The sequence below is a fragment of the Euprymna scolopes genome, chromosome 35 (assembly GCF_053919585.1).
Source record: "Euprymna scolopes isolate OS-2025 chromosome 35, ASM5391958v1, whole genome shotgun sequence".
In the NCBI taxonomy this organism is placed as follows: domain Eukaryota; kingdom Metazoa; phylum Mollusca; class Cephalopoda; order Sepiida; family Sepiolidae; genus Euprymna; species Euprymna scolopes.
In genome coordinates, this window is record NC_136516.1 from 24399955 (window position 1) to 24427777 (window position 27823).

At 33.1% G+C, this 27823-nt stretch overlaps 1 protein-coding gene and 1 pseudogene across 1 annotated transcript in view; one reads left to right on the plus strand and one right to left on the minus strand.

Moving 5' to 3' along the window:
• Window positions 1–574: 574 nt before the first annotated feature.
• Window positions 575–27823, minus strand: part of LOC145259735 (uncharacterized) — a 66339-nt gene continuing 39090 nt past the window's right edge. Inside the window, exons 2-4 of the mRNA XM_080117435.1 lie at window positions 6989–7190; window positions 4842–4921; window positions 575–946 (exon numbers count right to left, since the gene is read on the minus strand). Coding sequence (XP_079973561.1) covers window positions 759–946; window positions 4842–4921; window positions 6989–7190 — 470 coding nt within the window. The 3' untranslated portion in view covers window positions 575–758. The remainder of the gene's footprint in view (window positions 947–4841; window positions 4922–6988; window positions 7191–27823) is intronic.
• LOC145260006 (5S ribosomal RNA) lies at window positions 17709–17827 on the plus strand (annotated as a pseudogene).

Here is a 27823-nt window from a genome sequence, read left to right on the forward strand (position 1 = left end):
TAGTGCTCAATAAAAAGAGCAAGATTGTGTTCTGATGTAAACCAGAATTTTAGATTACCTGATGAGGTCACTTGTTATTGTCATAATTATGTAAATTGTTTACTTGAGATTAAATAAAAACACACACATACACACACATATATATATATATACATATATATATATATATATATATATATATAGTACATTTTGTGTATATATATATATATATATATATATATAGTACATTTTGTATATATATATATATATATATATATATATATACAAAAATTAAGCTACACAGTATTTTCAGTGTTTCATCCTCATAATGATTCATCAGGCTATTGCATGGAATCAGTGTTACTTTGTGTCTTCATATATTCCTGTCCTACTGGGTTTACTAATCAGCCATTCCGTTTCTTTAGCCTGACCAATCCTCATGAGGATAAAATGTGAAAAATTCTGTGTGGCTTAATTGCTATACATATTTTTATAACTTACCACATAGCTTCAATTATGTATTGAGCACTGTAAAAGTAAATCCTGAAAACAGATACATATAATTATATATATATATAATTATTATATATATTTATTTTATATATATATATATAATTATTATATATATTTATTTTATATATATATATAGATATATATGTGTGTGTGTTTGTGTGTGTATATATGTATAAATACAATGACTGTGTATGGCTGTCCGAATTGTACTTGATGCTAATGAAATAATGAACTTGTTGCACTCGCGTTTCGGCGATGATGGCAGATCAGATGAAGATATTGGTCAGGCCTGTGAAAAGGAAGACAGAAATGACAATGGGCAGGGTGAGCAGCGGGTGAAGACGACTAACGCCTGCAAATGGCAATGGGTCGAATTCAAAGCAGTTATGCGTTCCTTCCATCACTTCAAAGTTTTGGGCGTTACAAAAAGCTGTGCCGTTCCCATATGCACTTCCTGAAATGGACAAAAAAATAAAAATTTTGTTTAGAAGAAAAAAAAAATCACAATGAGATATGCTGCAATACATATATATATATATATATATATATATATATATATATATATATGGTGGTTGTCCTCTCAATATTAACACTATATTAATGCCTATTTTTAATATCATTTATTCAGCAAGATTGGATCTAATATCTAGAATTATATTATTCTTATATATATATATATATATATATATATATATATATATACACACCCGTTGTATCAATTGGTTTCCTTGATGTAAATTAAATGAACCTCACGTAATTGTTAAAAGAGTGTGCTCAATGCAGGACTGAGCCAGTACATAGTCTGTTTATTATACAAACGTTATTGGTTACACATGTGCATACATGTTTCAGTGGAATCCCAATTCATGGAAAACACTTCATCAGACCAAAAAAGAATTGATGTTGTCCCTGAATTGGGACTCGACTGAAACATGTATGCACATATGTAACCAATAATGTTTGTATAATTATAAAGCAATAAAGTGAATACATGACAAAAAACTATGTTCCAAAATTCATGATGTTGATCATCTTATAGTTTATTCCTATAATTCAGTTGACATTTACAATTCTTGATAGTATTTGTTTCGTAGCGCAAAATAATTGTAAATGTCAACTGAATTAAAAGAATTATAAAATGGTCACCATCATGTATTTTGGAATATAGTTTTTTTTTTTGTCATGTATTCACTATATATATATATACTATATAATTATAGGGAGCAAGAAGAAAGAAGAAAAATATCATAGAATCACTAATAAAAAAAAAAAATAAATAAATCAACAATCTTGCATTTAAAGCGATAAAAATTGATAAGATTCCGTGGTCTTATCAAGCGGTGACGAGTTCAATCCTTGTCAACAAAGTTTAGCCATACTGAAGAGAAGTAATACTTCGAAACATGCATGTCTATGCATAATTTTATGCACGTAATAATATTTAAATAATAATATTTAAATAAATATTTATATATATATATCTTAAATTCTTTTTTGGTCTGATGAAGTGATGTCCCTGAAGTGGGATATATATATATATATATATATCAGTTCATCAGGAGTTTGTTGATGTTGGATTTGAAGACATGCAAGTTGAAGTCAGGTGGGAAACAGGTAAGCGGTAGAGAGTTCCACAGGCGTGCAGTTCTAAGAAAGAAGCTTTGTTCATGGAATCTACGTTTTGATTTAGGCACAGATATAGAGTGGGGGAAATTTTTCACAGTGGATTCAGCTAGACGGGTGTTTTTCGTGAAAGATTGGCGAGGGGGGACCAGAGATTGGAGCTCAGACGAGCACTTGCCATGGAAATAATGATAAAACAAAGACAGGTTCGCAACGTCTCTTCTGTGGGAGAGAGGTTGCAGGGAAGAGAAAAAGGCATTTTCACCAGGATTTGACGTCCCCTGGAGACTTTTGAGGCTAAATGGGGCGGGGTGGGGCAAATGCTGAACTTAGTCATTTTTTATGCTTCGTCCACTGTGCACTCACGCATGCTTCACTTGCTATTGTTAGCAAGCGTGTGTGTACAGTGTGATGATGTTTGCAAGTGAAATTTGATTAGTGAGGTTTGGGGATAGGCATAACATGATAACTAATGACGTGAAAATCATACAACGAAAAATATCAAATTAATCTAAAAAAAAAAAAAAAAGGACAAAGTAGGAAATAAGTACCCTGACCGACTACACTTAGAAAGGGATAGATTTCGGGTGACACTGGTTTAATCTTAATCATGACACATTCAAACATATTTTCGCTACTAAGAGTACTTTTTTTTTTACATATACACAACTTCAATTAATCTTTGGATTGATATTTTTATCAAGAAAAAAATAAAAATAAATAATAATAATATAAATAGAAAAAAATAAGTAATGTTTCATTTTTTTTTTATGGAGAGTACGTTTATTTACAAATTTTTTTAATAAAACTTTTTAAACCAAAATTTGGATTAGTATTTTTACCAAATGAAGACATACAAATCACACGGTGCTTGTGTGAAGGTGAATGCATCAACAGAAACCTTTCGATTTCGAAGCGAAGCTAGTCAGGGTTCTTATTCCCTACTTGGTCCAAAAAAAAAAAAAATCCGACTATTCAGACTACTACTGTTCTCATCTTGGTATAAGACATAATCACGTTTGACACACCAATTCCCTTAGATCAGCAAAGTTAAGCAACATTGTACTTAGTCAGTACTAAAATGGGTGACCATTTGCAAATACCAGGTGCTGTATGTGCTCTCCGCTTATCTTGGAATTGGTTCTCGTCATCTTGCATCTTTCCTAGCCATTGGAATAAAGCAGTGCCGATTCAAGAGAGGTGTGGTTGGGGGATTGCGCAACTCTTGCTTCACAATTATATGTGCAGCCACCTTTATAGGTGGTCTCCATTGTTTCCCAGAGATTGAACAAAGGTGATACTTGCATCTTGAGTTTTATTCGCACAATATTTCAGTCAATGTATTTTGCTGAAGTGTGCAATCTTCCTGTCAAACTTGAATTGTGAGGACCTAAGGTGTAACAATAAAGTATTGGGTAAAAATTCAGTTGGAAGTGACACTCTTCTGGAGGTTGAAGGTTCAATCTTCAGTGCAGGCGATACGAAGAATACAATTGCAAATTACTTGAGACTTCTACACGTCGTGGCTGATGGAATGAGAACATGCTATCCTCATGGATTAAATAAATGGTTCCATTCAAAATTCTGTGCAGGTTGGAGGTTAAATTGGCCAAAACATTGCGCGAATAACATTCAAGATGAGAACAGTAGTCTGAAGAAATCAAATTTAAAAATGTCGAAATATAAAATTGTTTCAGCTTTTAGAAATCAGTGGTGTTTCTTGTTTAAATAGTAAGCCACTTGGGAGCAAGAGGTGTTAAGTATCACCCGCTTCGAGACCGACAAGCCAAGTGTAGGCTGAAAATAATAGAACTGCTTTTTTCACTTTCAGCTGAACTCATAGATATTAAAAACTAGAAATTTACAACGTATTTATATCAAAGTCTGTGAGTGAAATTGGTTACGATGAAACACTTTGGAAGTTTGGAAATATCATGCAAAATAGTCATCCATTCATCAGGCTCCTTCAGTCTTTAACAGACTATGGATACCCACGAAGGGGTGCCTGCACGTGAAATTTTTGTAGCAGGAGGTGCGCTATCTCCAACTGCGCCTCTCCTGGGTCGACATTGGTAAATACCAATGGCAAGTGAAGTGTATGTTCAGGACGACTGGAAACAAATGCCGAGATAAGCGGAGAGCACATACAGCGCCTAGTATTCCCAAATGGTCCCCCATCTGGTACTAACCAGGCTCAACGTTGCTTAACTTCAGTGATCTGACGAGAACCGGCGTGTCAACACGATTATGGCATGCTATCAGTTTCGATTTATCAGTTGTATAGTTAAGCAACGTTGAGGCTGGTCACTACTAAAATGAGTGACTATATGGGAATTTCTGGTGGCATGTGTGCTCTCTGCTTATCTCAGCATTATTTTCAGTCATCCGGGACTTCTCCTTGCCACTGGACTCAAGCAGTACAGATTTAGGAGAGATGTGGTTGGGGGATTGTGCGACTGTTGCTACAGAATTACAGGCGGGTATCCATTTTGTGGTTTCGGGCTGAAGAAGGTGTGGCGTGTTCAGGAACATCTGTTTATGGTATCAAAATTAATATAGACGATTATTAACTCATAATCGTATTGAAGTGAACACACCTGAACGAAATTATTATAATTATTATGCACTTTTATTTTCAAGGTAACGATGTCTACTCCATTAAAGCAACAATTGTATAGTTAAAAGGTAAACTTGATCAGCATCAACTCAGTACGTTGGTAACTTACCAATTGCAACACCTTCGTAGGAAGCAAGTTGACATTTATCAAAGACGTCGATGCAGTATTCTTCACAAACGTGAACTTTTCTGGAATTAAAAAATGAAAAGCAAGACTTAAAGTGATACCAAATATATATATATATATATATAATTTAAAGGAGATTAGAACAATAGTCTAAAGAGCTGAGTGTATTTTAATGTAACAGTGAAATTACTAGTTTAATTAAAATACAGGAAATAGAAAGTGCTCGTTGTAATTTAGATATAATTTTAAATTTTTAAATTTTTTTAATTTTAAATTATAAATCACATTACTTAATATATATATATATATATATATATATATATATATATATATACACACACACACACACACACACATTCTGAAAATTCTTATATATAAATAATGATATAATTAATTTTCACAGCTAAACATTGCATGTCTCACACACACACACACACACATATATATTATATTTCTCATTAGTCTGTAAGTAACTATGTATTTTTACAAAGTTTTTACAAAGTAAAAATAATCTTTAGAAATGCGAAAACTGTCAAGGAGAAGGGAACAATGCTTGTAAAAGTCTAGCATTGAAACCCGATCACCCAAATGACAGTCAGAGCTTCTAACCGTTGCGCTATACGGCTGCCACAATAGGTGGTATATATATATATATATATACCTGATGGAGGCTGAAGGCCAAAACGGGCAAAACATTGTGACGATAACAACCAAGATGAGGAAGTCAGTCCGACAATATATATATACACACATGTATGTTTATATGAATGTGTATATATATATATATATATATATAGATATATATATATATATATATATATACATACATGTATGTTTATATGTATATGTATATATACATATATATATATATATGTTTATATGTATGTGTATATATACATATAAACATACATGTATATATATATATATATATATATATATATATATATATATATATTTAGTAATGTGATTAATAATTTAAAAATTAAATTATAATTAAATTAAAAATCCGTTTCATAAGAAGGAACAACAACAAAATCAATTATTTATACGATCGTTTCGGAAAACAGTGTTTTTATTGTGGTAGACATCAAGTTACGGACAATAATTATTACATATAGTTTTTTAACAAACAAGGTTTCCTCGTCAGCAAATATTGTGAAGGGTTTTTATTAAATGTAAAAGACACCATAAATAAACCTAGCATTAAAGTAAGGCAGATGTATCTGGAAAAAATTAAAATAAAGGTATGGATTTAAACTTGATAAGAAAATTAATATGGGTTAGAGATAGAAATAAATTGAGTAAAATATAAATTTGGTTTAAGTACCATATTATACATACATACATACACAAATATATACATACATATATATGAAAAATAGACATATACATACATATACATAGATATACAGATATATATATATAAAAATATAGGTACAAATATTTACCTTTTAATTTTTCGCCTTTTGAAATCAGGAACTATGGTTGAAGTACTCATATAGATGTTTGCTATAGCTTTTCAGCTTATAAAATGATAAATTTTAAGAAGAACGCCCGTGAAATAATTTATTTCCGTTAGCATACTTTTGATTTAAAGACGCCACGGTTTTTAATTCGAAAGAAATCATAGGTTAATGTTATTTGTATAATTAAATAATGCAAGGGGGATAATTAGTCATATTTTCTTTAATTAAAGAATGTAAGGGGGATAAGTAGTCTAACTTAATTTATTACAGAATAATAAAAAAATTGTAATCTATTTTTACTAATAAGTAATTTTTAATGATTTAAGGTGGTTTATATTTATTAAATTTAAACCAACGTTTATGACTGCATGTGAAGATTAGTTTATGTCTTGAATTTAATAGGGTGGTTGCATTTTTTATATCTTCATATTTCAAAATTTTTAGGGTCTCTTTTGTACATAGTGCACAGAATTTATCTCCTGGTTTATATGGTTTGCAAGATTCAATTACTCGCCATTTCAACTTGAAAGAAATATTGCTATTTTTGAGTTGCCAAATATAGTTGGATAGAGTAGTATAAAGAGCTTTTTTATTTTTATTCTGAGTGTCGCTAAAAGAATCATGCAAACCATAATATGAAGGACAAAAAAATGACCGACTCACCCGTTGTACCAGCGGGATTGTTCCGGGCTACAAAAATAACACATCAAGTAGTTCATTCGATTCATGCAGTCTTCTGAGGCTCCAAAAAGAGGATACATGTTACTGAAAACGGATGTCACTTCAGTTCGTTTACAGCAAGCTTTCGGGGCATACCAAGAGCAGTTTACCAAACCATGCTGTGGCTCGGGAAAACGGCGTGGATCTGAAAAGAAAATAATTTTTTGTTCATTTTAAGAAATATGGTATGCAACTGAGTTGAAAGTTCTTCTAAAATTTTACAAGGTCCGACCCAGGCTCTTGAAATTTGGCAGGGTTCGACTCGGACTCCTGAAATTTGGCAGGGTCCGATTCGGACTATTGAAATTTGGCAGGGTCCAATTCGGACTCTTGAAATTTGGCAGGGTCCGACTTGGACTCCTGAAATTTAGCAGGGTCCGACTCAGACTCCTGAAATTTGGCAAGGTCCGACTCGGACTCCTGAAATTTGGTAAGATCCGACTCGGACTCCTGAAATTTTAAAAATTCTGACTTGGATATATTTGTTGACATTGATTTTAAAGAAAACCTTGTTATACTCTGTGAGTAAGCAGTCTTGTGGCACTTTTTACCACATTTTTAACGACTAAAATTATACAGTGTATTTTTTTCTTTACATTGATCGAAATGCATAAAGTCCTTTTGTTTTTATGGAAATCGCTCCAGACAAGGAATGAAGCCACTTGCTACAAGGGCCTAAAAAAATAAAAATAAACTTCAAAGTCAAAAATTTCCCAACGATAAGTGCTCGAGGAAATAGATTCTGACTCAGAAAACAGCAATTCTTCCCTCTTTGTCATAAACATCATGCAAAGAATATGAGGACTAAAGGACAAAATAAGGGAAGCAAGAATTATGCGGCTGCACGAAAAAAAAATAGCTTCATTTTCTAGTCTACTTTTCAGGATTAAACCACTTTGCACTGATTAAAATGTCCAAGGTTGTCTCAGAATTAAGAACTCTTCCTTAAACAGGGATTTCAATTAATCCAATACTACGTTAGTAAACTTTGAATGACAAAATTGAGTTGTCGGGTTCAACAGTGTTGATCAAAAATCTATGCTTTGGATAAATATTAAAAAAAAACATTTGGTTTGGATATCAACTTTAGCAATGCGACAGATCAATCAGGCCAGCCAATGCTTGGAACTATTCCCAAAATATTCAAATGCAATTAAAACCATTCTCAAGATAGTCATTCAATCTTCACAGTGTCTATTTTACAATGAAGTAACCATTTATCAAGACCAAAAAGCCACTCGAAAATAAGGCTTAATGAGTGTCAGGTGGCGAATGAGACAAAACCATGGTATATTAAGTATCTATCTATTATATTAAACTTAACTAATAAAATGCAACATCTAATATTATATTAAACTTATGTATAAAAGGGTATATGTCTGTCTGTCTTTCTCCATATTTTCAAACTATCTCCTTGGAAACTCAAAGTCGCAGAGCAATGCTAGGGGCCTCAAATGATTGGATTTTTTATGTACCCTTCTTTTATGGGCGTTTAGTTAAAATAGTTTTAAAGGATCACAAATGGGTAAAAATTGAAATAATCGTTGTATATTCAACTTAGTTTCTTTTTAATTTTTAATCAGTTCATACGCGTGTCTCGTTGGTACAGTGGAAACGTCATCAGCTTTGAATGCTACAGTTTTGCTTTCAGTTTCAATTCTAGCTGATGGCACCCAAATACTTTTCATTTTACTTTTGGAATCACAACTCTATAATAATACTAGCAGGCCACCCAGCATTGCCTGGTCATAAAATATGCTTACATATGATATTTTGAGAAATGCAAATTTTGTATTTATTTTTATATTATATTGAACCCAATATATAGTAATGATTTAAAAAGTTTTAAAAAGATAATAAAATTAAACAATGACTCGTGCGCCATCACCAAGAATCAAAACCAAAACGTTTAGCTTACGATTTACTTTTTCCTTTGATGTTAATGTCAGAACTATAAAGACATGTTTAAAAGAATATGCAAATGACAGTAGAACCCCGGGATACGGTGGCCCTAGGATATGTTTTTTTTTCAGGTTACGATGTGGAATACAATGTTTTTGCGGTGCCTGGTTATGGTATTTGTCCTGTTTTACGTTGTTATTTATAATGTTATTTAGTTATATACATGTGTATTATATACTGTACTGTATTTTGTTACTAATTTTTAATGCTGTAACCCGAGGTTCTACTGTAGCTAGATCTTTTGCAGAGGAATGCAATTCCACAACCCATATATAACAGTCGTATTTTCTTTTTAAAAAAAAAAAATAGAAAAAAAGGATTTTTAATCTATATAATATAAAAGGCAAAAGTGGTGCGCACATTTTTGTATGTCCAAGAAAGGCTGAGGGGAGGAGGGCTTCTCGACCACGTTACTATTTTTTAGAACTTCTCTTATACTCACATGATAATAATATTTTTTTAGAACTTTTTATATACTCCCATGATAATAATAATATTTTTTTAGAACTTTTTATATACTCCCATGATAATAATAATATTTTTTTAGAACTTCTCTTATACTCCCATGATAATAATAATATTTTTTTTAGAACTTTTTATATACTCCCATGATAATAATATTTTTTTAGAACTTTTTATATACTCCCATGATAATATTTTTTAGAACTTTTTATATACTCCCATGATAATAATATTTTTTAGAACTTTTTATATACTCCCATGATAATAATATCCACGATTTTCGAACGGACGTAGTCTCCACGTTTATCTTTGATCGACTTTTATAAAATTCCCTCTGTTCTGTCTTTTTGCGTGTTTCTTCGTCTTTTTCGTATAAAAGTAAAACTAGTCGGAGCAAAGTAGGTCACCTGGCTTTCCGACAGGGGCCTCCAGAAACGCAATTAGCTTTGATCAATGTTGGGGAAACCCTTCATACCAAACAATTGCGATTCATTTGGAGAGCTCCCCCTTTTGGGGGCGAGCTGGTTTTCCCCAACATCAACTGCTGGTTTTCGACTTTTAGTCGGAAGACAGTGGGTGCTCCATATTTTGAATTAGGTAGGAGGGCCCCGTACTAACCTGCCCCAATAGGCATTTTATTTAGTTGTTTTCTTTATCTTTTGGGGGGGGGGGGGCTGGTTTTCCCCAACATTGTGGGGACGCAAAATACTAGGTGTATCAGAATTTTGGGGCAAGTCGCCATTGCAAACATTTGATTAAATAGACTATCCATGTATACAAGCTTATAACAATATGAAAATGTAATTTCAAACCCTAATTTTTATTTCAATAAAATGAGCAAAAAAAATTTGTCATAAGCGTCCGATATTTACTTGACAATATTTACTTAACATAAGCTTCTACTTGAAAAAAAAAAAATCGTGGTTTTAAAAAAAAAAAAAAAGGTTTTACACTTTAGACTTTACAGGTAAATTTCCAAAAAACACTTCTTTTTTTTTTGTTTTAAATTAGAATATTTTATTTATTGATCTTTTATCCTCAATTTGTGATATATAAAACTTTGGTGAGTAAATTAATTATTTAAATTTTAATAGACATTTCAAAATGGGGGGGCGGGTAAAAAAACGTTTGTCAAAAATATTATATCTGGTTCATAGGAAAGAGCATAAAATTTCACATTGACCCTGAAAATATCGTAAAAATTGAACAAATAGAAAAATTTTGATAGATTTTTAAAGTTTAAAAATTGAAAAATATTTAACTCGTAAAATTCAATTGATTTCATTACGTAAAAAAAAAAATAAATGGCTGCTAGAACGCACACAGGCATTTTGTAAACACTGTTTTTCTAAAAAATAAAAAAAAATAATATTTCTATTATTTTTTAAAATACTTTAAGAGTTTATGTTGGAAGTATATTCCATAAAGAGAATAAACAACCCACTTTAAAAAGAGAAATTACGAGTTTTTTATATTTTATTCGCAGTTTTGTGTTAGGGGTGTCAAAAATTATGATACACCGAGCAAAATACAGCAGAAACTGGCCTGCAGCCAACTTTCATTTCTGCACCAGCATGATTCTTAACTTATTCACTTCAAGTCAACTTTTTTAATTGACATCGATAAATTTGAACGCCTTTCACTTCTTGTCGCGTCTTAGATTTTCTTTCACTTTTTTTCCGCCTTCGCGTCATAGGTTCGAGCCTACCTACTACCATTTTTTTTCCAAACACCCGGGCAACACCGGGCATCCCCGCTAGTATGAATATAAACACACAAAAAAACAAAATTCATAGACATACGAAATCTGAACAAATTAAAATATCATATTTAAGCATATTTTGTGACCGGGCAAAGCTGGACGCACTCGCTAGTATATATAAAGGAATATACGCACCTCTGTTATGCTAACATATTAAAATAAAAAATGTAAATTTAATCTATCATTATTTTTATTTATAGTTTGACTATTACATTTATACTGAGAACAAGTCTGTATATCTATAAAAGTGAGAATGTGTGTGTGGGGACACTTCTCAACCTATATACTCAATGAATTTCTGATCTACAGACTTGAAATTTGGTATATAGAGTATTCAGACACATGGAAAACTTTTTAATCCGTTTTCATCTGAAGAAAAGAACTGCTAAGGGATCAAAATTGCAAAATTATTATAGGGGGGTCATCAGATTTTTATCTATTTGTCAACTGTTTCATGACTGCGCCTATGCGGTTGTGAAATATGACAGCTTCCTTATGTTAAGAATAAGTAGGTTGAAAACACATTTTAAAGATCGTGGCAAGCTGGTCCAATGGATATCATACTTGACTCACTGTCTTTAGGTTTGGGTTTCAATCTCAACTTGAGTATTTTTTTTTTTTTTACTTACAAATGGGCTGTTTAGAAGAAACATAATATTCGCATGCACATGTCTGTTACTTTCCATTTTTTTACTTTTTTTTTGGAGGGGGGGGGAGAAATTTAATGTTACATTTAATCCTTACAGTATTCCTGTTTATAATAAATAAGAATTCTGCATTAATTAAAATATAATATTTACGCATATTTCGCAACCGGGCAATGCCGGGTGGCCTGCTAGTATGAAATATTCATAGAGGAGATTAACATATTATTATATGAAACTTGAAATATTAGATTTCTCATAATAAATTTTAAGATTTTAAATTAAATCTTTATTTTTACTTCCGACTAAGTCTTTATCAATAAAAGATTATTTTAAAAATACCAGGCATAAAACATGCTGTGACAAATGGACATTAACTCCTAGTCGAATTGCACACAGTTGAAATAGCCTTGCTCCCTTCCACTACTCCTTTCAAAAATTGGTAGAATTCAATCATTTAAGAAGGCAGATCAATAAGAACTTGCTTATACTGGATTTGAAAATGGCCATATTATATTCAGTAAGGAAGTATCGTCTTCCACAGCTGAAACTTTCTTCATTAAATTTTCATTTAGTTTTAGAGAGTAAGAGAAATTATTGACAGTGGTTCTAGGTAGACGAGTATTTGATGAGAATGTTTTACAGGAGGTTTTGTTTTTTTTTGTTTTTTTTTACACAGTGATCACCACTTATCAAGGCCCGGAAGCCACTCAGGGATAAGGGTTATTGCAAGTACATCACGTTAGTGAGGAGATTTTATGAAGTGTTTACTTAAGGGGGCGGTTCATTAGGAATTTGTTAACATTAGACTTGAAGACATCCAAGTTGTAGTCCGGAGGGAAGCAGGCAGACGGAACAGAGTTCCACAGGCGTGCAGTTCTAAGAAAGAAGCTTTGCTCATGAAATCCACGTTTTGATTTAGGCACAGATATAGAGTGGGGGGAATTTTTCACAGTGGATTCAGCTAGACGGGTGTTTTTCGTGAAAGATTGGCGAGGGGGGACCAGGGATTGGAGTTCAGACGAGCACCTGCCATGAAAATAACGATAAAACAAGGATAGGCTCGCAACGTCTCTTCTGTGGGAGAGGGGTTGCAGGGTAGAGAAAAGGGCATCCCCCACTAAACCACGAAGTCTATTTTGTACTCTGTCAAGGCATGATAGGCTGTTTTTGGCAGCTCCTGCCCAGATATGGCAACAGTATTCCATCCTTGGCCGTACTTGGCTTTTATATAGATAGAGAATTGCATCAGTAGTGAGATATCTTCTGGAGCGGTAGAAGGATCCCACCATCTTTCCTGCGACCTTGGCAACAGACTTGATGTACGTGTTCCATTTCAGATCAGGAGTAAAGGTCAAACCCAGAAGCTTGTCAAAACACGGGGCCTCACCCAGACGAGAGCCATCCATCACAATTGATGCTAGCTGGGGATCAGAGCTTTGATGATGTAAGGATAGGAGTTTGGTTTGGTTGGGCCAAAGATTAAAGTTCAATCGATCACCTGTCATGAAAATAATGATAGAGCAGAGACAAACTCACAACGTCTCGCCTGTGAGACTGAGGTTGTAGGGAGGAGAAAAAAAGAGCATCATCCACTTTATTTCTAAGCCGGTTTCGTCAAAGTAGAAGACGGTGTTCTGAGCAGCTCCTATGCAGATATGACACTCCTGAGATGTATTTTGTTCTTATACAGGTAGATGTTTGCATTTGCATTGAAGTACCATCTGGAGCGAACTTGGCAATGGATTTGCCGTAAGTCTTCCATTTCAGGTCAGAGGTTAGATAGTTCCAAAATAAAAAGTAAAAGATCAAAGAAAATCATATTTAAAAATAGTCAATCGAACCCCAAACATTAGGAACATATAAAAAGGGCCACAGACCCAACGAACAGACAAATTTTCAAAAAATGTCACTTCATTTTTTTTATATATTCAAATAGAACATCAGCTTGATCTGGCATGGCGACAACCCATTGAAAATAAAGATGTATTTCATTCTCATACGGTACAGGTAGTGGTTTGCATCAGTAGTGAAGGACTTTTAGGAGCATTTTCTTGTTAGCACAAACATATGGAAAAAAATAACAGAATATTTTTTAAAACAAAACAACGCAAGGATTTTTTTCTGCAGCAGAAAATTAACAATTGGACTGAGAAAGAAGGAACAGAAGATTATCTGGGTCTGTTGGTCAGAAAGCCATTCTTTGTGTAGTCCTAGGTTGGCAGCAGTTATTTTCAATGAAAATCATCAATGCTGGAATGTCGAGTGGACAGAGAGAAGAGAGAAAGAAAGATGCCTGGATTCTCTGCTGATCGGGTCCTCTCTGCTACTGACTGACTATGTTTTCGAAAAGGGGCTGAAGAAGTTCCTTAGGGAACAGATGAATCAATGCCCCCTGCCAGCTGATTGGTCAGTGTGTGATCAAATGGCTCAGCGTAGAGGAGGGGAGTGATTCACAAGAGAAAATGGATCATTTATCGCTGCTATATTCTCTCTAGAGCGACCTTGGCAACAGACTTGCTGCAAGTCTTCCATTTCAAGTCAGAGGTTAGATAGTTTCAAAATAAAGAGTGTAAGACGAAAGAAAATCTTATATTTTAAAATAGTAAATCAAACATGAAACATTAAGGAACATATAAAGCAGAATGGTCCCAACAAACAGAAAAATTTTCAAAAAGCGTCACTTCATTTTAATCTTTACATATTAAAATCGACTATCAACTTGATCTGGAATTAATGTGACTATCCATTGAAAAGCAAGTTTATGAGATGCACGTCTGTGTATAAAAAGCTTTTTTTGTCAACACGTCTCATTTACATTATTTTTTTTAAATATTCAAAGTTAAATTTTTCTTGAACCCACACCCTTCATATATTTAACAAACCAGAAAATAAAAACTTATGCGTAAGTAAGCGTAAAGAAAAAGCTTTCCATCGATTTCATTTCGCAGTAGAAAACTGGGAACGTAAATTGCATAATTTCAGCGTTTGTATTTCGCGATATGCGCGATGGTGAATTACACATCTTGTTTTTGAATAACATTTTTTTTTTAAATCTATCAATGAAATATTTGTTTGAAAAGTTCATCTTTATACACACACGTAAATGTACATACATATATATATATATATACATATACGCACTAAATATTTATGCATATATACATATACACACTAAATATACATGCATATAGATATATACACACTAAATATACGTGCATATATACATATAAACATTAAATATACATGCATATAGACATATACACATTAAATATATATGCATATATACATATACACACTAAATATATATGCATATATATTTATACACACTAAATATATATACATATACACACTAAATATACATATATACACTAAATATATGCATATATACATATACACACTAAAAATACAAACATACATATACACATTAAATATATATGCATATAGACATATACACATTAAATATATATGCATATAGACATATACTCACTAACTATATATGTATATATACATGTACACACTAAATATATATGTATATATACATATACAAACTAAATATACATGCATATATACATCTACACACTATACATATATACATACTAAACATACATATATACACATACACACTAAATATATACACATATATACATGTACACACTAAATATATATACATATATACATGTACACACTAAATATATATACATATATATACATGTACACACTAAATATATATACATATATACACATACACACTAAATATATATACATATATACACATACACACTAAATATATATACATATATACACTAAACATACATACATACATACATATACACACTAAATATACATACATATATACATATACACACTAAATATATGTGTATATATATATATATATATGTGTGTGTGTGTGTATACACATACATACTAAACAAACATACATGCATGCATATAAATTAGTGTAGGGGTGATTAATTGGAAAAAATCGGAACTTTTGCGGGTATCGCAATCAGTATCAAAAAAAAATTTGTGCATATTTTTTGATGCCAAAAACGATTCTTTCAGTTATCTTTTTTTTATTTGATTTTGTTTAAAATAAAATCTTCCACTGCTACTGGTTATAATAAAATAAAAAAATACTGATTTTAAGCTAACAGTAAAGCTATAACTATCCATGAAATTCTTTATTTGGCCAATCAACTCTGGTGTTCTGACTTCCTTACTCTTCCCACACCTCTTATCATCCCTTACAGACTCCTTGCCTTCCTTAAATCACTCAATGTCACTTAAAAACTGGTGCTCGATTCATGCAAAATGGTCCAAAAGTAGTCTGAAGCATTCCATAAATTTTTGTGGTATTTTTCCAAGTTTAAAACAGAATTTTATTGCATATCGTTCTTCTAAAGTGTTTTCCTGTCAAGATTGCAATTTTGATATTCATTAGCTGTGACAATTGGGCTTTAGTAGGGTGTATTCCAATTCCTAGTGTAGCTGTTTAATATTTGAACCTGAAATCATAAAACTTGGTCAGTCATCTCATAAGATGTATAGCAATAACATACTGAATTTTCAAGAGTTTACAGCAATTTTAAATGCCTGTATAAAACAGTCCGGAAACTTATTGAAGACACCTCATACTTTCCCAAATCAACTGTGAGCATGTTCCTTGTCTGTGACTTCTGTTCTCTTGAATGTGCTCTCAAACATCAGAACATCAGAGTTGATTGGTCAAATAAAGAATTTCATGGATAAGGACCATCGTGTGTCTATAGATAATAAGTGCAGTTTGATGTCAGTGTGGAAACTATACACACAATTATTTGCGATGAACTGAAGATGCGGAAGATTTGCACAAACTTTGTCTCAAGGGTGTTCCAATCTTGCCACAGACTATTTGACCAAGATGGGCATCAAGACAGTTGATCACCCTCCCTGTAATCCAGACCTTGCTCCCTGTGACTTTTGGTTATTCCATATGCTCAAGGAAAACCTTAGAGGCTGTAGTTATGAGACAATGGAGGAGACGAAAGATGTTGTGACGAGGGTCATTGACGCGCTCACACAAGAGGACTTCCATGGGGCTCTCCAGAAGTTGTTGGAACGGTCCAACAAGTGCACTGCAGCAAGAGGAGATTACTTCAAAGGAGATGAAGAAAAAAGTCTAGAAACTTATTGAAGACACCTCGTACCCAGCAATAAATATTGTCACAAAAAAAGAAAAAAAGGAGCCAAGTTATAACTTGCCCTATGTTCTTTGCGACATACTCTGCTACAACGTGTTGGGTCTATGTGTGTGAATGTGTGTCATGTCACGAAAGCAAAGAACATGCTACCCCTGTATATTAAATAAAGAGTTGCATTTAAAATTTTGTGCAGATGTGTAGAGTTCTTATGCACATTTTTGGAATCTTAAAATTCGGAGACGGACTTTATATGACTTGGCAACCCTCATTTCACAGGCTGATTCGAAATTTCCTGGTGAGAAAAATTTTTTTTTTTTTTTTTTACACAGTGATCACCACTTATCAAGGCCCGGAAGCCACTCAGGGATAAGGGTTATTGCAAGTACATTACGTTAGTGTGGAGATTTGATGAAGTGTTTAATTAAGGGGGTGGTTCATTAGGAATTCGTTAACATTGGACTTGAAGACATCCAAGTTGTAGTCCGGAGGGAAGCAGGCAGATGGAACAGAGTTCCACAGGCGTGCAGTTCTAAGAAAGAAGCTTTGTTCATGGAATCCGCATTTTGATTTAGGCACAGATATAGAGTGGGGGAAATTTCCTGCTTTTATCACAATTAATGTAGTCATTAAATACAACACAATCATACGTTATATACGCCGTAATCACGTTGACACACCGGTTTCCGTAAGATCACCGAAGTTAAGCAATGTTGAGCCTGGTCATTACTAAAATGGGTGACCAATTTTGGAAGTCCAGGTGTTGTATGTAGGAGGACGTCGACACCTCCCTGCAAAAAGTTGCAAAAATCTAACGTTGTCATCTCCCCTTGTCATCAACGGAGATATACATGCGACTGGGGACCGCTTGTGAATTTCATACTCCCATGAAACTTCCTCCTTCGAAGGAAGGCGGTTAAACCCTGAATAGGGTTGGTGCTGACTGCATACAATCATATGTTGGTTAATTCATGCGGATACGCTCTGACAATTACATAAGCAAAATCGAATCTTGCATATTGTGTATTCAACTGAAAACTGATGTTGGGTAATAATTGTAACCAAAGGCGACAATTTAATGCACTTAATCAAATGCAAATATTCAATTGACTAATGCTAATATTTTGAAACAGTTTTTTCCAGTCGGATGAATAAGAATCTACTTTCTTCTCACAGTGAAAATATGTGAATTTCTTAAATTTTTAACACTCACTCACCTTAAACAAGATATATTGCTACTTTGATGTAAGAGGCCAAACTTTAGAAACATACTTCAATAAGTTTCCAGACTTTTTTTTGTATGGGCACTTTTATTGATAGTACACATATGAAACTCTTAGTCACAGCTTCTTTCCACTATTCTCATGATGCGAGAGATAGTTCCCTTAAAACATGCATGTACGTAGATTACTCTTAAAAAAAATATTATATATGTCCAAATAAATTCTGGGCAATTTTTAAAGTAAAGAAAAAAGAGCTTTGAGACCAAGCCACTATTTAATCATATTTTATCGTTTAAAAAAAAAAAAAAAAAAAAAGAAAAAAAAAAATCAAGAAATATATATATATATATATATATATATATAGTAATTTATAAAATATATATGGCGATTAAGTTACACTGAATATTCTGCGTTTCATCCACTATAGGATTCGTCAGGCTTATGCGCCTGACGAATCCTATAGTCGATAAAACGCAGAATATTCAGTGTAGCTTAATCGCCATATATATCTTATAAATTACTAACTAGCTCTACCTACGTATTGAGCACTTTTGAAGTAAATACTTAAAGTTTACGCATAAATCTATACTTTCGTATATTAGGTTTATGTGAGTAAATGAAGTAGTTATATATATATATATATATATATTTCAGAATAAAATTATCTAACAATCAACTGGTATGGAAACCTTTGATTATAAGTCTTACAAAATATTATTGGCAGTAATATTCTATAAGTACTATCCCATCTAAATAAAAATTGCTCAATATACAAGATAGAGCAAAGAAATCAAATTTTAGTCATTCAATATGTTTAAAAATTTATGACGTGAAATGGTTAAATTTCAAATCAAAAGATTTTTATTATACTATGTAAGACAAAGAATACATTTGAAATGTTATAAGGAGTTATAATATTTCAAATGTATTCTTTGTCTAACATAGAATAATAAAAATCTTTTGATTTGAAATTTAACTATTTCACGTCATAAATTTTTAAATTTATTGAATAACTAAAATTATATTATATATATATATATATATATATGTGTGTGTGTGTGTGTGTGTGTATATATATATACATGTATATGTACATATATATATGTGTGTAGATATATATATATATATTTCTATATTTTGGCAGCAAGTCATTATTCAAGCACATCTGATTGAACACGACAGTTCTTTTTTCCGATTTTGTTGGATAACTTTTTGATGATTCACCGAGCGGTCTTTTTTATTTCGGCTGGCATGTTGTAAATTATGGCACCTAAAACTTGTTGCTCGGCCATATTCTTCTCAAGCGCTTTCTATCGGTGCATCCGATTATCGTCAGGAGCGATTGTTGTTGTTGTCGTTTTCTTTTTGGCTTGGTGTATTTATAGTTTGTTTTTATTTTAATTTTTAATTTTTTTCATTTATTGGTTATAAAAGGTGAGTGCAATTTTTACTTTCGATTTTCTTATTTTATATTTTATTTATTTAGTTTATTGTTAATTATTGAATACAGTTAGTGTATTTGTCTCATTATTAAATGAGATCTAGTTAATAAGGGGCTGTAGTTTTTTAGTTAATGATAGATAGATAGATAGATAGATAGATAGATAGATAGGGGGAGTAGTAGACATTGAAAATAAAATTGAATAAGTTACAATATTTATGGATCCATAAAATTCAAACAATGAGTTTTAATAATGAATATCCTGAATACATGGATTTTCAAAGATATGCACTTTTCATCGAAGGATAAAAATTGGTAAAGCAAAAAGGCATTATTGATTAGCATAAATTTGAAAACAAAAACATAAAAATATATGGGAAACAATTTTGAGAAAAATAAAAGATATTTTCAACAGAACAAACAAATTAAAAACTAATGAATCAATCAATTTCTGAAATTCTAGTAATTTTAGTCTTCATATGCAATCGTTAAGGTATTGAATTTTTTTTATTGTTAGTTAAGATATTTCAAATGTTGGATGGCTGTAGATTTTTATCATGGAATGTTAGGTGTTGTTTTATGGTGCTATTGCCTGCTAAATGATAGGTTAGTCATTGGGAGATTGTTGTTGTGGCCTCTATATGCATTGTATAAGTTTTTAGAGTGGGTTTGGAGACATTCTTCAAAGAGGTAAATAGATTAGTTTGGTTTAGTATGGTGTTGGTATTATTGTTTTTAGTTATAAAATTTGAGGTTTTAAATTTAGTATAATATATTATTAGTTTAATCTTTTTGTTCTGGTTGGTGGGTCTGGTGTATCTTTTAATTAGCTTTGTTGTAATTTTTCATCTGTTTTGTAGTTAACGTGTAGTTGATTTTTATAGTATATTTTGATGGTGTCGTTTTTGTTAGGGTTTATATTTTTATTGTGGATTGAGTTTAAATAGAGTTTTATGTGTTTACCGATGATTTTATTGAAAAATTATTATTTATTAGGGTTTGTTTTGTTTGTAAGTTCTTTGTAAAATATTTGTCGGGTTGGTGCTATATTGTATGAACTGTGAATCAAATTTTTTATGAGGGCAGTTTTATATTTTTCTGGGCATTCACTATCGCAATTTAAGAGTATTGCATTATTGTTGGTAGGTTTTTGTATGTTGAAGTTGTGTATTTAGTGGAGTTGCTATAATCTACTAATACGTCGAGAAATGGTATTTTGTTATTTATGTTTGGTTCATGTGTAAATTTGAGGACGGAGTGTATTTCTAGGTTTAGTTTGAGCTTTTTAATGTTTGAACGGATTCAGCTGCAATGAATATGTCATCGACATATCGGCCATAGTGGGTTTATTTTTTTGGTGTGAAAGGATTTTGTTTTCGGGGTGGGTCATGTAGTATTCTGTGCATGTAGGGCCTAGATGTGATCCCATTGAGACGCCATCTATTTGGATGTATGTTTTCCCATTAGGCTCAGTGAAGGGAACTTGTGTGGTGCATTTTTGTAGTAATTTTTCTAGGGTTTGGGGTTTTTATGGCTGGATGTTGTGGTTGTATACTTGATTAAGGATTATTTTAATTGTGTCTTTTATATGGGTGTTAGTGAAAAGGCTTTCAGCATCGAGGAATGCGGTTATGCATTTGTGGAGGAGTTTGATTTTAGGAGGTCGATGAAGTCGGTAAATTTTATGCAGTATTTACAAGGTATGTAAGGTTGGATACTGTTATTGATTGTTTTAGCGGTATTATATACTGAAGTGGGGATTTGAGAGATTATGGGTCTTAGAGAGTATCCTCTTTTGTGAATTGTAATTTTCCTGTATATGTAGCCGGGTTTATAGTCTCCTATTATTTTATTAAGTTTTATTGTTCCGATTTCAGCTTGTTTGCTGCTATAATACGGTTAATTTGCTTTTTTAGTTGTTCCGTAGGATTTTTTGTAAGTGGTTTAAATTTTCTTATATCACGGAGGATGTTGTTTATTTTTGTGTTGTAAAAAAGTGTTAGTAGGCAGGCTCAAACCCGTGACGCGAAGACGGAAAAAAAAGTGAAAGGAAACCGAACATCTTACTGCCACGCCATGATGCGAGCGGAAGTGAAAAGCGTTCAAATTTAGCGATGTCAATCAAAAAGTTGACTTGCAGAAACGGATAGTTAAGTGGAGGAGTTCATGCAGGTGCAGAAATGAACGTCTGGCTGCAGGCCAGTTAAGCTTCCCGTTTTCTGCAGTTTTATTTATTTGTTTCTCCATGATGTTGGGGAAAACCAGCTTCTCCAAAAAGGGGGGAACTCTGGCAGTGTCCAAATGAATAGCAATTGTCTGATATGAAGGGTTTCCCCCACATTGATCAAAGCTAATATAAACTGTTTTTTTTTTTGTTTTGAGGTCGGAAGAAAAACAATACATAAATATTTACATTTTATTTATATACTTTTAAAAAATAAACTGCGTTTTTGGAGGATGGAAGAAAAATAATATATAAATATTTACATTTTATTTTTACATTTTTAAAAAATAAACCACGTTTTTGTGGGGGAAGAAAAATGATACATAACTGTTTCTATTTCATTTTTACACTAAAAAAATAAACTGTGTGGGGTTTTTTGGAGGGGAGGGAAATAATACATAAAAATTTATACTTTATTTTTACACTTTGAAAAATTAAACTGCAGTGGTTTTGAGGAAGCAAATTATATTTTTAGAAAAGGAATTGTCTTTCTGTAATAAAGAGAAAAACAGAGTTTGAATTAAAGTTATGAGTCACTTGTGACACCCTTGATCAATATTTATGAGAAATGAAAATCCTCTCTTTTGTTTGAACACAAACAGGAAGCCAGGTGCATCAGAAGGAGGGTGTTGAAAAATTAAAACCTAAGTCAGAGATATTGCATAATATTTTTAAATATTTTATATTTGTCCTGAAACATGCAAATTTTTTTTTTTTTTTTTTTTTGGGGGGGGGGTCATTTATCAATCAGTGACAATTTTTTTTTTTGGGGGGGGGGTCATTTATCAATCAGTGACAAAATATTTGGGGGGGGGCATTTATCAATCAGTGACAAAAATTTTTTTTTTTGGGGGGGTCATTTATCAATCAGTGACAAATTTTTTTTTTTGGGGGGGGTCATTTATCAATCATTGACAAAATATTTTTTTACGTTTGTGAAGTTTTTAGTTATTCGCATTATTTGGATTCTTTGGACTACTATTCTCATCTGGAGTGTCATTTTCACAACATTTTGGTTGATATAGCCTCCAACCTTCTTCAGGTATATCTTTTCAAACTCGGACATATTTTTGTCCAACTCGGGAATTCAGACAAAATTTCAAATGGAACCCTTTATTTACTCCACGAGGGTAGCATGCTCTTGTAATCGTTAGTAGTGGAAATTTGGCAAATTGGATTACTTAGGGGGACAGTTCATGAAGAATTTGTTTATGTTGGACTTGAAGATGACCATATTCTAATCAGCTGGAAAGCAGGGGAACAGAAGAGAGCTCCACAAGCGCACAGTTCTAAAAAAGAAGCTCTGTTCATGGAATCTACGCCGAGGTCCAGGCACAGATAAAGATTGGGGGGAAATGATTGATAGTGGAAATAAATGACGGAAATAAAATATGAATGATTAGAGGAGTATTGCAAGGAATTAAATGATTAAAGCAAAGAGAAGAGTATATGACATTACAAAGTATTCTGAAATTGGTACGTATGCAGTAAACAACCCGTTTTTCCGTGAATGTTATTTCGACATATTCCAGCAGCTTACGTACACCATGGGAATATGGCGAAACACTCAGCCAATGCAGTAGACGACACTTGGAATAAAATACTCATTTTAATCATTCAAAAATTTAAATCATCTATAATATAAATCTCACCTGTCTGTTTAAATGTATGTATGTTTATATATCTGCCTAAAACTTGACAGAAGCAACGGATTTTCACAAAATCAGTATCATTTTGAAGCTTGACATCTCGGACAACAAATATCGAAAAATTGGCCAAAAACATTAATTCCTTCCCCCTCAACTGGGCAGTTTTCTACAAGGAAAGGTCGATTTTTTTGCGGGTCATTTTTGCAAGTCATTGTATCGGTAGGATTAACTTTGCTTAATTTTAATGTTCCGAACATCCGGTCGCACCATGGAGTAGCGGTAAGACGTCAGATTTTCTTTTCGACCTTCACGTCACAGGTTCAAGCCTGCCTGCCTACTACCACTTTTTTTTTTTTTTGTTTTTGCTCAACACACACTCCCAAAAACGCAGGCAATGCTGGGCTCCTAGGTTAGTTAAAAATAAATCATTTTAGTAAAGCTGTCATGTGTGCGCGCATGTGAGGACACTTCTCAACCTATATACTCAACAAATTTTTGATCCACAGACATGAAATTTGGTAGATAAGATATTCAGACATGTGAAAAACTTTTTAATCAGTTTTCATCCAGAAAAAAAGGGCTGCTAAGGGGTCAATATTAAAAATTGGTACATGGGGAGGTCATCATAACCGTTTCATAAGGTCAACAGATTTTTATCTGTTTGCTGTTTCATAAGTGCGCATGCGTGAATGGTCCACATGACTGCTTCCTCGTGTTAAGAATAAGTAGATTTGAAAACACTTTTTAAAGATCGTAGCAAGCTGGCCTAATGGTTATTGTACTTGACTCACTGTCTTTAGTTTTGGTTTCGATCTCAGCTTTTTACTTACCAAGTGAACCATTTAGGAAAAACATAATACTCACATGTACATGCCTTAGTTTCTGTTTTTTTTTTTGTTTTCACATTTTTTAAGCAATTTAACATTACATTTAATATTGGACAACGCCAGATACATCTGCTAGTGCAATTATAAAAAACAGTATGGGAAAGATTTGGAGAGAGGGGGGGGAGATAGAAAAGAAGAGAGAGAGAGAAGAGTGATGAGAGGTAGAGATAAGGAAGAGAGAGGGAAAAATATAAAATCGTATATAACCTCCCAATGTATGAAGGAATCTCAAAAGTAATACGCCCTCTTTTTTATACTGCCTGAATGGATCAGAGGGAATTGCAAATTATGTCGTTATGATGACTGAACTTATGCATTCATGACTTGAAAGTTTCATTGCTTTGTTGCAGATATTGATGGTATGAGACTTTAAGATAACAACCCTGTCATAGACGTGCATCAGAAGCAGAGATAGATCATTGAATTCCTGGCATTGTGAATGGTGATGGCTATGTAGAAAAATAAATTCTGGAGCACAAATAGTCGCTCATTTCAATGTGTCACCCCAACTCCTTCACCGGTCGGTTGAGGACGATCGTCGACCTCCGAACCCTTCCACTGCTGGTGATAACTCTTGGCCGTATAAAGTTACTGGTATGGGGAAGTGACCGAATTATCAGTTGATCGTCTAGATATATATCCTGGACCAATTTCTTGTGTACCCTCTTAGCGATGAACGTCGTCGAAAGAGAGCCATGGATTTTTAGTGCAGTAAAAGAAAACAGGATAAAACGATTCTGCACACAAATATATATTCAAAAAAAAGTACAGTTCTTATAATTCTTTCAGAGTCCTGAAGGAAGCGATGTGTTATTCTAAGAATATGGTCGAAGGCGTCAGCTTGTAACCTTGTGGAGTGTCGGTCTCTGGGTATCTGAAGAAATGTGTTTTAAGTCAAAAGCCCGCTCTGCTCTGATTTTCTGTGTTCTCTCTATCCGTCCATCTGAGAGTCGGTCTTCTGCGCATTCCCCCGTATCTCTCTAACTTGTTGATATATATATATAACCATTCATGTTCGCCCTCTGAACATCACGCGGATATTATTTCTCTTTTAGAAATTCCGCTCTCAGCCCTTAATCTGAATCATCATTTCTAAAAATAAAACAATCGCTCGCTTCAAAGATCTGATCGAACTCAAATAAACAGTTAGTAAATACAGTTTCTCTTTTAACCTTTAACACAGAGTTCTCGTGATTCTTAAATAAACAACTTGACACCAAGTGGTTTTGTCTTTCTTCCTAACGGGGGGGGGGGGGCATCAACCTCCCCACACCCTTACTTCGTTACAAATCGTATCACTCACATCTTTGTAGCTGTTCAACTTTTTAAGTTAAAACAAAAAATAAGAGGCTTTACTTTCTTCCCTAGGAGGAACGATCCTCATATTTTGATATTGTTTAATAAAAGAGAAAGGGGAGACAAAGGGACTACAGGGGAAGGACGAGAAAGTGAGGGGTAAAACGGTATGATGGGTGAAAGTGAGAGAAAGCGTCTATTATAGCATTTCAAACTATTCTATTTGACACTATAACCCTTGTAAAAACAATCATATTTCATCATCTATATAACAAATACTGACCCAACGGGTCACGGGTGGCTTTGTACATAATATTAAGTAACCCCATGTCAGTCATGTATGCAGTATTCATTAAATGGTGCCATCTTATGTATTTTGTTTTAATAGAAATCACTCCAGACAAAGCATGAAGTCACTTGACATAAGGAGCTAAGAAAAAAATAGTACTTCAAGGTCATAAACCTGCCAACAATGAGTGTTAAATGCAATAGATTCTGAGCCAGAAAACAGCAATTCTTTCCTCTTTGTCAGAAACATCACTCCTGGAATGTGAGGACTAAAAGGATGAAATAAGGGAAGCTGGTGAAAAGTAAACCCAAGATCCACTTTTTACTCTCCTTATACTCGGAAATATTTATTTCAGCACGTACAAATTCTAAAAAATTTCAGAATAGATTGTGATATCATAATATACCCCACTTTCTTTCTCTCTCGTTTTTTTAATCATGCAATTCCTCTCCCTACTTCTATTATCCTTGTCCTTCCTCCCATCATCTAAAACATTCATGTTGACCGAGAACAGCCAGTTTCACTCAAATTCCAACACAAAATTCCCCCTCAGTTAACGCCAGGAGATGGGTTTGTGTGAATAATCAGGATTATTTGGGAACTTTCCAACGCCACTCTGCACCGCTTGCAATAGTAGCAAGCAACCAACCATAGTACCTTGCTGACGACAACAGAATGTAAGGTGATACGAACCAATCCTAAGTATTGGCAAGCAGAGGAGAAGGCTGGATTGTTTGTAATGCAAAATGATTGATACTTTGTTAGCTTGAACGAAAAAAAAAAAAAAAGCCAGATGTGAAGAAAAAGAAGAGATGGGTGGGGTAGGTGGGGGGGGGTGCTATCAATATCAAAAACTGTAAAATATCATCTGAAAATCCCAAGGGACGGGTAAATCCACAAGTCACGTATTCAACGCTCCTAAAACAGATCAAGTAATGTTTTTCAGTCGTTTTTCTAGATGCGACATAATTACCTTGACACACTGGTTCCCATTAGATCTCCAAAGTTAAGCGACATTGAATCTGGTCAGTAATAAACCAAGTGACCGACCAGGAATACCAAGTGCTGTATGTGTTTTCTGCTATTTCAAAAACAAATTATATATATCAAGTCTCCTCTCAAAAATTCAGAACCATAAAACTTTTTTTATACCTAAGACCCTTTTATATATATATATATATATATATATATATATACAATAGAACCACGAGATACAGCATTAAAAATTAGTAACAAAATATATAAATATATAATACACATATATATAGTAAAATAACACCGTAAGGCAGGGCAAATACCATAACCAGGGGTTGGAAAAACATCATATTCCACATCCTAACCTGGGGAAAAAAAAAAAAAAAAAAAAGTATCCTAGGGCCATCATGTCCCGCGGTTCTACTATATAGGGAAGATAAATTAAGCTGTGATAAACGTATCTTTTTGAAATCAGATTTTCATTCAACATTTAATGTTATTTTGGAAAAAACTATGGTAGCCTTGATAGGACTAAATAAGTTCATTTAGTCCTGTAAATTTCCGTTTATTTTTAACACAAACAGTTGTTTACATTCGAATAACTAATAAAAAAATATTTTGCTCTTTTTATCAAGCACTATCTAACAACCTTGTTGAGTTTATTAGTTCCTACTTTTGAATTAACTAAAGCCTGGATTTATATATATATATTTGTTGCCTACATAACCCCCGAAGTTAAGCAACAATGACATTGGGCAGCACCAGATGGGTGACCATTTTGGGA